Below are 16139 nucleotides of genomic sequence, written 5' to 3' on the forward strand. Positions count from 1 at the left end.
GGATTTTACTTTATTTTTTAGTTGTTGAAAACAAAATTTATTCCCTGTCTTTCAAAATATGTGCATTTATTAAGAAAACTGTCCAATGGTTTACTGTCAGATTTCACAAGCAACCTTCAAAGCAGGGGATAAAGAAAGTTATAAATTCCAAGTTACAAGTTAAGTACTCTCCTTAGCCTTTAACCAGTAAACTCCAAAACAAAAAACATTTGTTTTACGCAGTAGGATTTTAAAACATGAAAGGTATTGTGTTCAATCAAAACTCAGTTGCTGTAGATGGGCAGAGGTATAATCTTCCCTTCTTTAAATTGGCTCTGTTGGAACCAAGTAACTATGCTAAATGTAGCTTTCTATGCTCATGCAGCATCTGGACAATTATTCTGAATCACTGCCAACCAGCTTCCATTACAAATTTCCTAAAATGTTTTTGTTAATATTTTACACTTATAATATCCCTGCTAGGTCCTATGAACCAGTGATACCAGAAAACTCTTCCACACAATTTAGACCACAATGAAACAATTCTTAAAAGTTGACTTTCAAAGATGAAAAGTCAGTTACATGAACAGTACATCTTAACTACTCGGGTGTGAAAGAAAGTACTGCCTGCCATATCAGTAAACAAAGGATGTTGCAGCCATCGAGCCATCACATTACAGCTGCCCGTCGGTGAGCTCTGAGGGAACTCATGATGGAGGCAGGATGCCCCCCCCCACCGACCCTGCCACCCTGCCCCGGCACCTAGCAGTCAGCCGCTACAGCCATCCCTGACGGTGCACCAAGGAGACTCTGGATGAGAAGCACAGGATACTGGCCCCGTGTAGCTGAGGTGCACATCAAAGGAATGATTTCAGTGAGCCCAGACTTTGCATCTTCCCATACATAGAAAAGCGCTAAATTCCTTAACTTCAGATATCTGGTTTTCCTTAATTAACAGTAATCTTTAATGCTCCAACTACCCTGGTCTTTGTTGCAACAACTCCAATATATCCTGGCTCCACCCCCTTGCCCCTTGGGAGCAGTCCCTCAGAGCTATCTGAGATGCTGTGTCCCAGGCTTAAGTCCTCAGTTTTGTCTGCCAAATAAAATGTAACTCTGAACTTTTAGGTTGTGTATTTTTTTTCAGTCAACATCAGATTGTTGCAAACATCCTTAAGAAATAATTTTAGGGGTGTACGGGTACACACACACACACACACACACCTTTCCAACAAGAAAATGCAACAAGTGATTCGTGAATGGTTTAACATTAGGCATGAAGATATCTGAATTTATTACCTGCAATTAATATTTTAGATAAGACTTTAGGCAGTGAGAATAAATATCAATCTTCAGAGTAAAAAGAACCAGCCATCTGTGGTCCTGAATATTTTAGTATATAGTATGTTCCTTAAAACACAATTCTTCAGGATTTTAGAAGCTGTTAGCTTAGGATTCCTGATTAACAAGTCTATACAACACTGAGCTACACAAAGTTAAATGATTTCTTTCCTATAGGAATTCCCAGAACCCTTAGAAGGATGATGTACACTGGGAACCTTTAAGAGGAGTATAGAGTATGCAGTATTTCCCCAAGCTTGGAACCCTACTGTTCTGTCAGGGAACTTGAATTCTGTGAAATACATTTTGGATAATACTGTAAGATTGTTCTACCATCAAAATAAAGATTATACCCAGTTTTTGTAACAAAACAAAACAACAATGTATAGGTAATTATTTGTTTACCTCCTATGCCCTTCTAGACTAAATCAGAAGACCCCCTCAAGTACTATCAAATGGAAACAGTCCCGGCCACAGTCCTCCCACTTCCCAAACCTTCTGCAAACAGGAAGGGAAAGGAGGGTGTGCCACACTTCCCCTGCCGGGTCTGCCCAATCACAACGCAGTCTGCTTCTGGAGCTCATCCACAGCCTGGAAATCTCCCAAACCTTGCGTTATCAATCAAGGCCATAGTGAGAGTAAGGACTGAAATATTCTTTGTGTGATATGAGTATGTCCTCTGCATTAATCTGTTTCTTATTTATTCTCCTGCACCTCATGCCAATCAATTACCTAAAAAATGTCAAAGCAGAAGTTGAGCTTTACGAATTAAGTTTAGGTCATTTCTTTCTCACAAAGAAAGCAGACTTTTCAGTTTCAGTGTTTTTGTTAATGAACACCTACCCGTGCGGTTCTGTCATCATACTCTTCATCAGACATTAAAAAGTTACAGAGTCCCCGGGTGGGGATGCTAGTGTTTTCTGTGATCCAGGTGTGCAGGTATACTTCGCCTAAGACTCGCTTCATGTGCTCCCGGGTCAAGTGCATTTCCACAGCTTCAATTTTCCCTTGGATTTCAAGGAGTTTCTCTTCCATTGGCTCTCGGCCTCCAGTGTCTCCAGACTGAGCGAGTGAGTCATCTGTGGGGCCCTCTGGATCACCTTCTTTGCTCCTCTCCTGAAGGCCTTGCTTATTCGTCTGTTCGGAAGAAGTGCCTTCTTCCTGCTGCTCGCCCTCAGCATTGCCCGTCCCAGGTGAGTCAACTAGTAAGATTTTTGAGTCCTCAAGGATGGGTCTGCATAAGGCTTCTGAAGCGGTTTTCTGCATCGACTGGTATAAAATCCTCAGGAGGAAGAGTTTGAAACGCCAATAATAGGTGGCCCCACTGCTTTCAATCTTTTTTTCCACAGCTTCTTGTAAAAATTGAGGGATACGTTTATCTTTTAAAATCTTCCAACGTACTAGGTCTATTAAATCTACCTGCTTAAAAAGATTTTGAATTGAAGATTGCAGAAGCTGAGCAGCTGCCTCTTCAAAGGCTTTGAGAGTAACGAACTGAACCTGGTAGTTCTTGTTAACGGGATGGAGGCCGTTGACCATGCCCTCGGTGGTAATGACGGCCAGGTACGCACCACAGGGGCTCACGGCTATCCCGTGTGTCCTCACTGAGCCAAACACATCCGAGAGTTTAATCAAATGGTGTTCAAACTTCAATGCAACATCTGTGAAAATGGGAACCAGCTGCCTCACCTTCCCATCACTGGAACAAGTATATACCGTCCCATTCTGCTTGTCTGCAGTCATGGAGACAATCGGCAGTGAGTGCAGGCCTGTGACGTGAGAATTGTGAACATTCAGACCTGCTTTGGAGATCAGAAGAAGACACCAAAACACATAGGGTCCTCTTGCGGCCACCACTAAACTACAACTACACTTCTGGTAAGGGTGATACAGTGGTACACACTTGATGCTGTGTACTGGCAACTGGTCCATTTCTTTCCACAAGACGACAGGCTGCCTTAATGTGAAATAGCCTTTAACTGCTTTGAGATTGACAGGAAGAATTTTCACAGGTCCAAAAGCACTCCCCACAATAAGGCCGCTCATTTTCCGATTATTGTGCTCATATTCCCACCAAAACAAAACACTAGGAGAGTTGATTCCTGACTCAATTGTGTTGCATGAAGAGATAGATTCCTTTCCTACAAACGGCAGCTGAAACTGCCACACAGCAATGTTACCGTTTTCAAAGAGGACGGCCAGGAGCACGCTGCCCACGTCGCGGCACTCGTTGTTATGCTTGACCTGCTGCGTGGTACAGATGCCTGACCACTCCATCCTGACTGGTGTCTGCATGCTGTGTCTTCTCTGAAACTCAGCAAAATCCCTGAGATTCCCTTCCGGGGCCTCACTTTTAGAGAACCTGTAACTGGTCTCATAAAGACGTTCTCCATAAATCTCCGTCAGATCGACCAGCTGGACCCACTGCAGTCTGTTGAGGTTAGCCTGGATGGTCAGGCGATTGTCCATGGTCAGTGCTGCCAGGAGGCACCTGCCATTAGCATCACAGCCCATGGGGGACCAGCTAGTGTACTTGAATCCTCTCAGCGGTGGCAAAGCCTTCCCCTCAGGGTTGAACACCCTGTCCAACATGAAAGTCTGACTGACTGTGGGGTCTTCAGAGGTGGCAAATTTCTCCTTACACTCAGCAACTTCCGTTTTTGAGCCAACCTGAAAATAAGAGATATAAAAACTGTCAGATAAATATTTCACTCTAAGAGGCCTATATTTACATTGATTAGGGTGAAGTAACTAATTCACATAAGTACATAAATCAGTTACATGTTTACATATTATAAATATGTAAAACAGTAATTTGATATCAGTTCTGTTAATTTTGGCATGACATGCATTTAAAAGATCAAGCACATGTCTAAAACTAAATGAGCGTTCACTCAGGAAATGGCCATTTTTTTTAAGGGTCAGAATAAGTGCTGTCATTACTCACAGCCTCGTTCCCACATTGTTCTCAGAATTGACATATGCAGTAGCAATGACAAAGATGTACTTGATTCTAAAGAGTCAGCTAAGCATTCTGCTGAACTAGTCACAAAACACTACAGGAGAAAGTCATGAAAAAATATCTATCTATATACATCTTTGATACAATTAGATGTTTGGATTTTTAACAATATTTTTGTTATACAAATGTCAGCTCTTAAGTTTTCTATCTGGAATTTCATTTACAAATTACGCTGAGAGCCAACTCCAACAGTTCTGTCCACTGTTTCTTTTCTTTTTTTTTAATTAATTAATTTATTTTAATTAATTTATTTTTGGCTGCATTGGGTCTTCGTTGCTCTGTGCAGGCCTTCTCTAGTTGTGGTGAGTGGGGGCTACTCTTCGTTGCAGTGCACAGGCTTCTCACTGCGGTGGCTTCTCTTGCTGTGGAGCACGGGCTCCAGGCGCATGGGCTTCCGTAGTTGTGGTACGTGGGCTCAGCAGTTGTGGCTTGCGGGCTCTAGAGCGTAGGCTCAGTAGTTTCGGCGCACGGGCTTAGTTGCTCCGTGGCATGTGAGATCTTCCTAGACCAGGGCTAGAACTCGTGTCCCCTGCATTGGCAGGCGGATTCTTAACCACTGCGCCACCAGGGAAGTCCCCGTCCATTGTTTCTATAGAATACTGTCCACCGCCGTTAGACTATTTGCCGTTCCCTGAACACTCCCACTCTGCCTTCCCTGGCTCCCTTGTGTAGAATGCTCTCGTTCCTCCTATTTGAATCCCATCCCTCCTACCAGGTCAAACTCTATGAGGCCTTCTGAGATCATTCTAGCTTTCATTCATCTCTCCCTCCTCCAAGTCTGTAACATACATGAACAGTGCTATTTATTTAATGTCTAGGTGTACAATGGTGAGGTCTTTAGAAAGATTTTAAAGGGACATTAAAGATAGAGGAGAGAGAAATGACCAAAAGAAAGTGGTCCAGAGATATAAAATATCCAGAAAGGCTAAAGCCCAAAAAGAACACAGGTCAATTAAAATATGGTTTCTGGGGGCTTCCCTGGTGGCACAGTGGTTAAGAATCCGCCTGCTAATGCAGGGAACATGGGTTCGAGGCCTGGTCCGGGAGGATCCCACATGCCGCGGAGCAACTGGGCCCGTGAGCCACAACTACTGAGGCCCACGCGCCTGGAGCCCGTGCTCCGCAACAGGAGAAGCCACCGCAATGAGAAGCCCACACATCGCAACAAATAGTCCCCACTCCACACAACTAGAGAAAGCCCGCGTGCAGCGACGAAGACCCAACGCAGCCAAAAATAAATAAATAAATAAATGTATTTTAAAAATAAAAAAATAAAAATAAAATATGGCTTCTGTTATATCAGAAGCAGGAAGAAGAAAAGGACTTGAACCATTGTCTTTAGAGAAATGGGTAACAGAGAAAGCAGAATCTTTCGATGCCTTTTTAGTGTCAATCTTCTTTTACATAGAGGCTGATCTTCAAACTAGAAAGGGTACATTAAACATGATTAAAAAGGAATTCAAACCTAAATATACATGGATATAACAAAACTCACTTTAAATGAGTTTAAGTCCCCAAGCCCAGAAGAATTACACTCCAGAATATAGAAAGACCTTGGAAGATGAACTCAGAACCATTACATTCCTTGATAAAGCTTGGACAACCAGAGATGTGTCAGAAAACCATAATGCAACAAATAGTTAACTGTTAAATTGCATAATACATAAGCATATAAAATGAAAGGTAGATATAAAGTCCAACAAATGAATTAGAAGACTAACTTTTCCTAAAGTGTGTTAAACAGAACATCACTCCCCTAAATTGCCCCTTGGAAAAGAGGTCTATAACCAAATAAGTTTTGAAAATGCTATACATTATACATTATTCCCCCTTCAAGAGTTATAGCCAGGGAGCTACTGAAGAGACTTATTTAACCAGAGTTCTCCAAACTTTTATGTTTATTTTTTATTTACTTATTTATTTTTTTACCATTTTTTTAAAAAATTGGGGTATAGTTGCTTTACAATGTTGTGTTAGTTTCTGCTGTATGGCGAAGTGAATCAGCTATACGTACACACGTATCCCCTCTTTTTTGGATTTCCTTCCCATTTAGGTCACCACAGAGCATCGAGTAGAGTTCCTTGTGCTCTACAGAAGGTTCTCATTAGTTACGTATTTTATACATATTAGTGTATATATGTCAGTCCCAATCTTCCCAGTTCATCCCACCCCCACCCTTCCCCCCTTGGTGTCCATATGTCCAAACTTTTTTTTTTTTTAAAAACAATAGAACCTTTCGGGGGGCTGTCATCTCTGGAAATTGTGTCTTGGGCAGTGTATCTTGATTTTAGGGTAGTCTCTTGGATACACCTACAGACATGCTGGAGAAATACAGACTGGAAATTCCAATTAAATACAGGTGTCACTGGCTAACCTGTTAATAAAACAATGCTAATCAAAGCCCAGAGCTTTGGGGCTTCCCTGGTGGCGCAGTGGTTGAGAGTCCGCCTGCCGATGCAGGGGACGTGGGTTCGTGCCCCGGTCCGGGAGGATCCCACATGCCGCGGAGCGGCTGGGCCCGTGAGCCATGGCCGCTGAGCCTGCGCGTCCGGAGCCTGTGCCCCGCAACGGGAGAGGCCACAACAGTGAGAGGCCCGCGTACCGCAAAAAAAAAAAAAAAAAAAAAAAAAAAAAAAGCCCAGAGCTTTGGATGGGTATATAAAATTTGAGTGAAAATCTTTCCTGTGATGCCAGATTGCCTGGATTCAAATCCTGGCTCTATCATACACTAGCTCCGTAACCCTGAGCAAACTGTTTAAACCTTCTGGCTTTAATTTCCTCGTCTATAAAGAGTATAATAATACATGTTCTCATAGAGTTTGGAAGGTTAATTAAATCAATGTATGTAAAGCACATACTAGTAAATACTCAATAAATGTTATCTATGATGACAATTATTAATACTCTCTGAGGATTAAGTAAATGTTAATGAGACCTAATAAAAGTATGTAAAATGCAGGGTAGATAGGCATTAAGTTGTCCACCAAATGAAGGTAGATATAAAATTGTTCACCAAATCCCATAATACTGTAAACTAAGCAATAATCCTCAGACTAGGATAATTTACTATTACAGTAAAAGCTACTATAGAACTGAAAGTAAACTTACAGAATGTGTAACCCCAAACAGCAGCACAGAATGAAATAAAGGAAGCTCAAGCTTGGTCCTACTCACTGCAGGAAGAATCCTTGACGGAATGGAGAGCAGTGTGGATGTCAGCCAGTAGGGAAAATCCTTAGGGCTTTTTGTACAGTAATTTCTAATATGTTAGGTAGTTTGAATTAGCCTACTGCACCTCCCCTCAACTCTCCATATCACAAAACTAGTTAACAAATCAAAACAAGTACTCAGATGCCCTAGGAGCATACCAGTTAAGAGTCCAGCTCCCAGAGGCTGACCCCCAGCCAATCATTTAACTATATCCTGTTCCTAGTTGGCCACTATTACAACTAATAGCTATGTACTTTGTAAGCACCTAACAAATAAAAACTCATTTGAAGCTACTAGACAGCAAACTTCTTGAGGGCAGGAATATAATTCCAAAGGCAGGAAATAGTTATTTAACTTAATGTAGTAGATAGAGTTAATACTACTAACGTTCTTAACAACTGATACAAATTAGTTATGCATATATCATTAGAATTTGGAACTGTGTACAACTAGATGATTCATTAAATCAGCAGTCCAATGGGAAAAGAAACTGCAACTTATTTTTTTTTTAATTAATTAATTTATTTTTGGCTGTGTTGGGTCTTTGTTGCGGTGCGTGGGCTTGTCATTGTGGTGGCTTCTCTTGTTGCAGAGCACGGGCTCTAGGCGCGCAGGCTTCAGTAGTTGTGGCTTGCGGGCTCTAGAGCGCAGGCTCAGTAGCCGTGGTGCATGGGCTCAGATGCTCCACGGCATGTGGGATCTTCCCGGACCAGGGCTCGAACCCATGTCCCCTGCACTGGCAGGCGGATTCTTAACCACTGCGCCACCAGGGAAGTCTGCAACTTATTCTTAAGTCATTATTTTATTGCTTTTCAGATTTATATCGTTCACCTTTATATCACGTAACCTCAGTGCCCAGGACAGTAACTTGCAAATAGCAGATAACATGTCAACTATTATTTAACTGCATATTTTCCTGAAAAAATTCATAATCTAAATAATGATCAGACAAAAGCTTCAGAGAGGTTTAGTATCTACCTTCTAGCAGTGCTACATACTGAAATCTAGGTTGCAGAATGTCCATCTTTCATGTTAGAGCGAGCTGGACAGCACCAAGTAGATTTAAATCCACAGGGACTGTCAAGGGGTAGAGCAATCAAAGTACAGATAGAGACTTCTTTACATTCCTACCATTACTCCAGTTTTATCCCACAGAAGCCTCTTTTAGAATTGCAGGACAACTCAGCATTCATTCACCAGGCAGTGCTAGGCTAATAAGATTGGTGGTTTCTGTGATGTGCATACCGAAGAACAGTGCAGAAGGGGAAGATGCCACTAATTAATTTCAGGAAAGCAATCAATTACCAGAGGGATATATAAAGATGTCCTATTACTCATTTTCCAGGTGTGGAACCAACGACAGAGTCAAAGTTTTATCAGAATACAGTACTATAAATAACTTCATATCCACAGCCACAGCATTAACCCAAACTCCTTCCTTCGTACTTGTATGACATTTTTTTTTTTTTTTTTTTTTTTGGTGGTACGTTGGCCTCTCACTGTTGTGGCCTCTCCCGTTGCGGAGCACAGGCTCCGGACGCGCAAGTTCAGTGGCCATGGCTCATGGGCCCAGCCGCTCCTTGGCATGTGGGATCCTCCCACCGGGGCACGAACCTGTGTCCCCTGCATCGGCAGGTGGACTCTCAACCACTGCGCCACCAGGGAAGCCCTATTTTTTAAATTGAGCACTTACAGTGTGCCAGGAACTGTGCTAAATAATTACACATGTGCATGTATGTACGTATATAAATATATATTAAACTGAATCTTCCAAAAATTCTAAACAAGGTTTATTCATTCATTCATTCATTCATTTTTGCAGTATGCGGGTCTCTCACTGTTGTGGCCTCTCCTGTTGCAGAGCACAGGCTCCGGACGCGCAGGCTCAGCGGCCATGGCTCACGGGCCCAGCCGCTCTGTGGCATGTGGGATCCTCCCGGACCGGGGCAGGAAACCGCGTCCCCTGCATCGGCAGGCGTACTCTCAACCACCGCGCCACCAGGGGAGCCGAAGGTAGGTTTTATTACCCTCCTTTTATAGATAGGCCTATCTTGCTATCTGGTGCCAAAGTGAAATCTCTTAACCCCTGTTTTATACTGACGCCAACAATCATCTACTTGCCTCTAGGCCAGCCAGATTCATATTCCTGAACCACACCAGGTCAGTCCACGCCCATGATATTGTAACAGCACTTTAGGCCTTCCTAGATTGAAGTCAACCATCTCAGACCGACCTTCAAAGTTCCCAAATTGGCCTCACTTTACTTCCTCTGACTCTCTAGGAAAGCTACTTGAACTCAACTGTTGACACATCATTATTTACACAAACAGCAGCAAGTTATGCTCATGATTTACATGTATGTGTGTGAGACGGGCACCTCATTCCTGCCATCTGGATGACCCTTTCCTCCGGAGGACTTCTTACAACCCAAACCCTACCTTTTTTTAGGTCTGCTGCAGATTCACCACCAAATAACCTTCCCTGATAAAAGCATCTCGCTTCACTATTCCTTCCTTTCTTTAAATTCTCTCTGCTAAAGTATTAAATCTCTACCATATTGAGATGCACACTTAAGACTTTCTCTAGCTGATGTGCATATGAACATCCTTAGCAACAGTAAGTTCCTCTTCAGCAGAGGATACACCTTTTAAAACCCCTTTGTTCTGCCTCCCTCCTTGAGTGTTTCTCAGTTCCGTAGCATTAAGAACATCTATCCACCTGATTGGTTATACTTGAATCAATTTGTTCACATCTTGTCCAGGATCTTAGAAGGCTTAGTCATACAGGTTTACCAATGATCCCATTCAACATTAAATTATCAGTTTCAAACTTGGAGTAAGTACCCTAAAAAGTGGTGTGGGTTCCCTGTACCCTACCCAGTTAGTGATTCCTATTTTAAATGGCTGTGCAGAGTAAGAGTTTTTTTTTAAAAACTTCAAGTTCACAAAAATACGTTCTCTTTATATAGATACATATCCTTACAACGTTTATCACTACCTATTATTACACTGTTATTTGTTCACGACTTGCAAAAAGAAGGTAAGCTCCATGAGGACAGGGACTTTGTTTTGTACAATGCTTTACTTCCAGAACCTAGATTGGTGCCTAGCTGATACACAGTGGTATTCAAAAATGTGTTGAAAGAATGAATATACACTTTGACTGTCACATATATGCATACAGATCTATAAAAGAAATAGCGAAAGTTTTAATACTTTTAAACCACTAAAATGAACAATACGACTTACTACTTAAAAAAAAACAAAAAACAGGGCTTCCCTGGTGGCGCAGTGGTTGAGAGTCCGCCTGCCGATGCAGGGGACACGGGTTCGTGCCCCGGTCCGGGAAGATCCCACGTGCCGCGGAGCGGCTGGGCCCGTGAGCCATGGCCGCTGAGCCTGCGCGTCCGGAGCCTGTGCTCCGCAACGGGAGAGGCCACAGAAGTGAGAGGCCCGCGTATCGCAAAACAAACAAACAAACAAAAAAAAACCCAAAAAACAACTTGCAAATGGTGATGATAGAACAATAAAACTTCAGGAGCCCTACAGTTCTGAAGGCAAACTTAGTTAATATGAAGCCTAAAGCACTAAATTTACACGGAGATCTCGGGCTTTAAATTTAAGAACTGCACTTATTTTCCAGAGGCTTTATTTTTCGTTCTACATCCCAAAGCCTCTTAGTTATTGAAGAAAAACTGGAGTACTAACCCCGAGATCCAGTATTTATCCATCTGCGCAAGATGAGAAGCAAGGACCATTCATAATAAAGTCATTGAAACAGTTAAGACAATGGAAAGAACCAATTTTTCTCCTCCAAAGCAAAAGAGGCGCCAAGAGGAGGGCACAACACAGTAAACAAAGCCAGCCAAAGGCCTCGGGGAGCAAGCCCCAGACAATAGGAGCAATGGTAGAGGCAGGTCTGGGGTTGGGTCAACAGTGGGTGGAGCATCAGAAAGCACCGAGGAAAGAAATCGGCGCCGGCAGCCGGCCATACGCTGGGGCAAAGGGAAAACCTGGCTCCGAGAGGGACCTCCCGAGATGTGTGCGGGGTGTGTGTGTGTCGGGAGTGGATGGGTGACCCGGGAAATCGGGCGTAAACGTCTGGACGTTTTTTTTGTTTGTTTTTTAATCTACCGTGACCCTAAGCGCTGGAGGCGAGGAGGGGAATCCCCGGACTAGGCGTGGGCCGGGATTCCCCAGGGACCCGTGACGCGGCCGTGGGAAGGGAGCAGGAAGAGACCCCAGGGCTGCGGCCCGGGGATGACTTACTTTGAGGAAGCAGCTGTTGAGAGGCGCAGACACCGAGGTGCGATGGATAACCAGGTCCTGGCCCGGGTTGTGCACGTCGCAGATGAGCTCCAGCACGGCTATGCTGCGGGCCGTGGACACCGACACGCGGTGGTCCTCGGACCACGCCAGCGGCTCCAGGCCGCTCACCGCATACTGCAGCCTCACCGCCGGTTCCCGCCGAGTCACTAGGAGGCGGAACGCGGCGCTGGGCCCGGGGGCCGCGTCCGCCCCCGGCTCCTTCCCGCCCGCCTCGCCCTCCTTCTCCTCGGGTGGCGCAGGCCGGTCAGCCGCGGGCCCCACCCGGGCCTTGGCCGTATTCATCTCTACTCGGATGCAGAAGCCGGACCCCGGGCGCGCCAACCGCGCGTCACCGTCCCGTTGCCGCCTCCCGCACCGCAGCCGCCGGCCCCCAACGTCCTCAGTTGCGGTTTTCTCCCCTCAGGCCCGAAGCGCCGCCGAGCCAGGAAGGACCCCGCCGTTGCTAGGCGACCTAGCCCTGCCAGGTGGCCAAGGCGCTGCCTGTTAAAAAAAGCGCTACTCCTCTGCTGGCTGGACAGAAGCGCCCGGGCTGGACAGTGGGTGGGCGAGGGGCAAGGGACCCCCTCCGCCCCCGCCGCGGCGTGACCAATCCCCAAGCCCTTTTAGGGACCTCCCGGGGCAACTAAGGTGCTGAGGGAACAGTAACCCGGCGGCAAAGGAAGGAAACATTGGTTCGATGGGGCACGCCTCTTCTGGTTTCTCAAAGGAATTCAAAGAACTGCACGGCATCAACTGTGGGGTTGAGTGTGACTTGACACCCCCTGCCATAGGCCAAGCCACTAGGGACGCCAAAAGGGGCCGCCGCCTCCCCCTAGGGCCCCGGGGCCGCGGCTTCGGTCTCTAGTGGCGCAGGCCCGTGTGTTCGCGGGCTGTTCGGGACCCGGAAGGTGGGCGGGCGCAGGACCCGGCGGGGCAGCTACGCGGGGTCCTCGCGCACGTCTCACGTGGGTCCGAGCGGAGTGGCGCTCCTGGTTCGCGAGGTCTCGACTCGCCTTTCCGCCGGCATGGCAGCAGCCGACGGAGTGTTTCCCCATGTTCCCGAATCCCGGGCCGCAGTCTTCACGACGTCCTCCAGACCCCGCCCAGCCCAGTCAAGGCGGGTGAGTTCTGACCCGGTTTCGGATTCGTTCGCACCCGGGGCCGCGGCGCGCCGGGACCTACCGCCTTGCCTCTCGGTCGGGGTTCGAATTACTTGCGGAGTTAAGAGGGGAAAGTCAGGTATCGGGCAGCTCCTGGAGGAGTCGCTGAGCAACACGTGTCTGAGACCGGGACACCATTCTGCGGAGACGTTCTTGGAGGGAGCGGAGCGGGTGTAGACGGGCGGGAGCTGGCGCGGGCTGCTAGTCGGAGGCAGGGATCTGAGACTGTCACTCGGAGAAGTTAGGAACTGACGCTCGCGAGAGAGGCCCAGCTTGTCACTTACCAAGCGCATCTCTGAACTTCTTTCAGCCGCCCTTTCCTCGACTCTAAGGGTCGTTTGTTTCGGGAATGAGGACTGGAGACTAGAAATTTCTTTGAAGAGTTTTCAAAACGGGTGTATTTTCATCCACGTGCAGTGAAGGGGGTAAAGAAAATACAACTCATCAATATAATCCCCTCATTAGGTGAGAAAAAGATGCCTTAAATTTAACCCAAGCCAGAGCTGAAAATTAGTTTAGGATGGTTGACTTAGCTCCTAGGAAAGAGGAGGGCTGCAGGGCAGAAATCTGTTGGAAAATCATGTTGCCTTAATGACCAGGAAGGTTACAATTTGGTGCCAAGGAAAGTAAGTGTGTGGGGGGGGCGGGGGGCCGGTTCTCGAGCAAGCATCATTTAATGCCATTGAAAAATTGCCAAAGTTCAGTTCAGTTCCTTTCAACCAATGTGGTGACGCTGAAACTCCTTGAGTTCATATAAGCTCACATCAGCTCATACCCACTGTCTGCGTTATTGTACAGATTTTATTAGTGATAATCAACTTCAGGATTTAGAGGCTTGTAAGGACTTTTCAGCTGGGTGATGTTTTAGCTGCATCTATGCCGAGGGGGCGGGGAAGTATCAGTACCAGCGAGCCAATTGGGAACGTGGAATTTGGAGTGGGACAGACCTGGGATTTGACCTTGCAACATGCTAGCTCTGTGACCTTGAAGAAATTACTTCACCTTTCTGATCCTCACTTTTCCTACCCATAAAATGAGAACAATAATTTCTACTTCATATAAGGCTATTATGAAGATTAAATGAGATAATATACATAAAGACTCCGTACGTTTTCTGGCCCATAGGAGCACTTAATACATGTCAATTATTTTTTTTTAAAAAGTCATATTGGCTCCATTTTGGGTAATAGAATTACTACATCAGGAGGTCAGTAGGGTGCTTGTGCCATGTATTTGTCTAGTAACTAACACATAGAAAGCACTTAGTAACACTTTGTGGAGTGAGTTGAATAAATAAATGTAAGCTATCTGGTTTTATGATTGCTTGAACCACTGTGTCAAAAGGATCAGGTGATGATAACTGTCTGCAGTGGCCTTGTCTGCACCTACATTTTTGTTTATGTCTTGAATGAGAATTATGTATATGCTGATCAGATTTGCTAGTAGCCTGAATTTGGGTTGAGTAGCTCATATACTGGACTTGGAAAGACCTTGACAGCTTAAATTATTCTCTGTCTAATGCTATGCAGAATGTTTTTTCTAAAAGAAAAAAGAAAAGAAAAAAATATAAATTTATTGTAGGAAATTTGGAAAGTAGATTAAAAAAAAAACAAAACCCACCCATGATTGTCATACTCAGAGGTAACTTTGGGTAACATTGTGGTATATATCCTTCTGGAAAACAAGCAGAACAAAATTGGGATCAAACTATACATGATGTTTTCTAACCAAACAGGATACATTTACTAGATGGTGTTGTAGCATTGTTGTTAGGAATCCAGGGCGTGGAACTAGTGTCTGGGCAAAGCCTTGATCCCGCAGTGATCCTGGGGCAGGTTACTTCACTTCTCTGCCTCCGTGTTCTTATGTTAAAATGGGATGATGCCAGTACCCTATGGATAGATGACATCATTTATATAAGTATTTAGCATACTCCCTGGTGTATAGTAACTACTGAATATGTTTATTAATATCAAACACATGGCATGTAGACTGTTAGGGCGGAATGGACCCTAGAGGTCACCTGCCATAATCCCCTCATTATGCAGGTGAGGGAGCAGACTCAGGGACTTGCTTATTTTTAGAAGATCCAGATGTGTCCCTGCTCTTCTCTGCTCAAATGCCATGTCATGAAGCATTCCTGTATCTTTGCCTCCCTTCCCCTCGCTGTGGGCCATGGTAGTCTTACTTCATGTTTTGTGCCCAAATAACCCTTTGTCTATACCTCTTCTGTAGTACAAATATAGGTTTAGATTTGCGATCTTACACTTTCATCTCTTCCACTAGTCTGTGACTTCTTCAAGGGCTTGTCTAATCTTTGTATCTTCAGAACCAAGCTACTTGATGGTGGTCAGTTTTTTAAATGAATGTGTTGTGGATGCTGGTGGGGTGCGGGGGAACTAACAAATAGAATAGATCCAGATCACGGAAAAGGATAATTCCATCTCGTGTTATTCATTAATCTTACAGTTATTTATTGAGCACTTACTTTGTGCCAGACGTGGTCCTGTGCAGGGGATTCAGTGCTATCTGAGACAGGCTTGTCCATTTCTTCCAATCTAATGGGGAAGAGAGACATCACACAATGAATTATGTGCTATATTTATTATTTTACTGAGTGCTGCAAAGGAGAATAAGGGTGCCAGGAGAGCCAAGAACAGGCACCCTGGTTTGACAGGTGGAGAGAGGAGGTCAGGAAAGGCTCTTCTGAGGATGCAGCAGGTAGCCCTAGATCTGAAGGATGAGTATGAGGGGAGGGCTGGGGACATGGGTGTAGGAGTAACATGTGCAAAGGCCCTGAAGAGAGAAGGAGCTTGGGACATTCTAGGAATTTAAGGAAGTTCAGGATGGCAGAGGGTAAAGCTGAGACTGGTGAGATGGGCAGAGGTTCGATTCTAAAGGGCTTTGTAGCTCGCATTACACGTTTTCAATTTTAGCCGAGCAACGGAAAGCCTGCCTGATACCTTGCTTAACTTGGGACACTTGCCTTTTAGAGAGAAGTTGACATGGGAATAAAGAGCAACCGGGATGGTAAGGGATCTAAAGTTTGTGTCTTGTTTGGGATATTTAGTCCAAAGAAGGAGGAAAAAGAGGAGTTCTTTGATGAATGAAGGAATGTTA

General features: G+C 45.0%; 2 protein-coding genes across 3 annotated transcripts in view; one reads left to right on the forward strand and one right to left on the reverse strand.

Moving 5' to 3' along the window:
* Window positions 1-12290, reverse strand: part of GTF3C4 (general transcription factor IIIC subunit 4) — a 24386-nt gene extending 12096 nt beyond the window's left edge. For both annotated transcript variants that reach the window (XR_009532844.1, XM_060102386.1), the window contains exons 1-2: window positions 11821-12290; window positions 2164-3990 (exon numbers count right to left, since the gene is read on the reverse strand). Coding sequence is in view for 1 of the 2 variants with exons in the window: in XM_060102386.1 (XP_059958369.1) it covers window positions 2164-3990; window positions 11821-12162 (2169 nt within the window). In the remaining variant the exon portion in view is untranslated. The remainder of the gene's footprint in view (window positions 1-2163; window positions 3991-11820) is intronic.
* Window positions 11580-16139, forward strand: part of DDX31 (DEAD-box helicase 31) — a 72431-nt gene continuing 67871 nt past the window's right edge. Inside the window, 1 exon segment of the mRNA XM_060102385.1 lies at window positions 11580-12980. Within this exon segment, the coding sequence (XP_059958368.1) occupies window positions 12885-12980 (96 nt within the window). The 5' untranslated portion in view covers window positions 11580-12884.

This window comes from Mesoplodon densirostris, chromosome 6 (genome assembly GCF_025265405.1).
Source record: "Mesoplodon densirostris isolate mMesDen1 chromosome 6, mMesDen1 primary haplotype, whole genome shotgun sequence".
Classification (NCBI taxonomy): domain Eukaryota; kingdom Metazoa; phylum Chordata; class Mammalia; order Artiodactyla; family Ziphiidae; genus Mesoplodon; species Mesoplodon densirostris.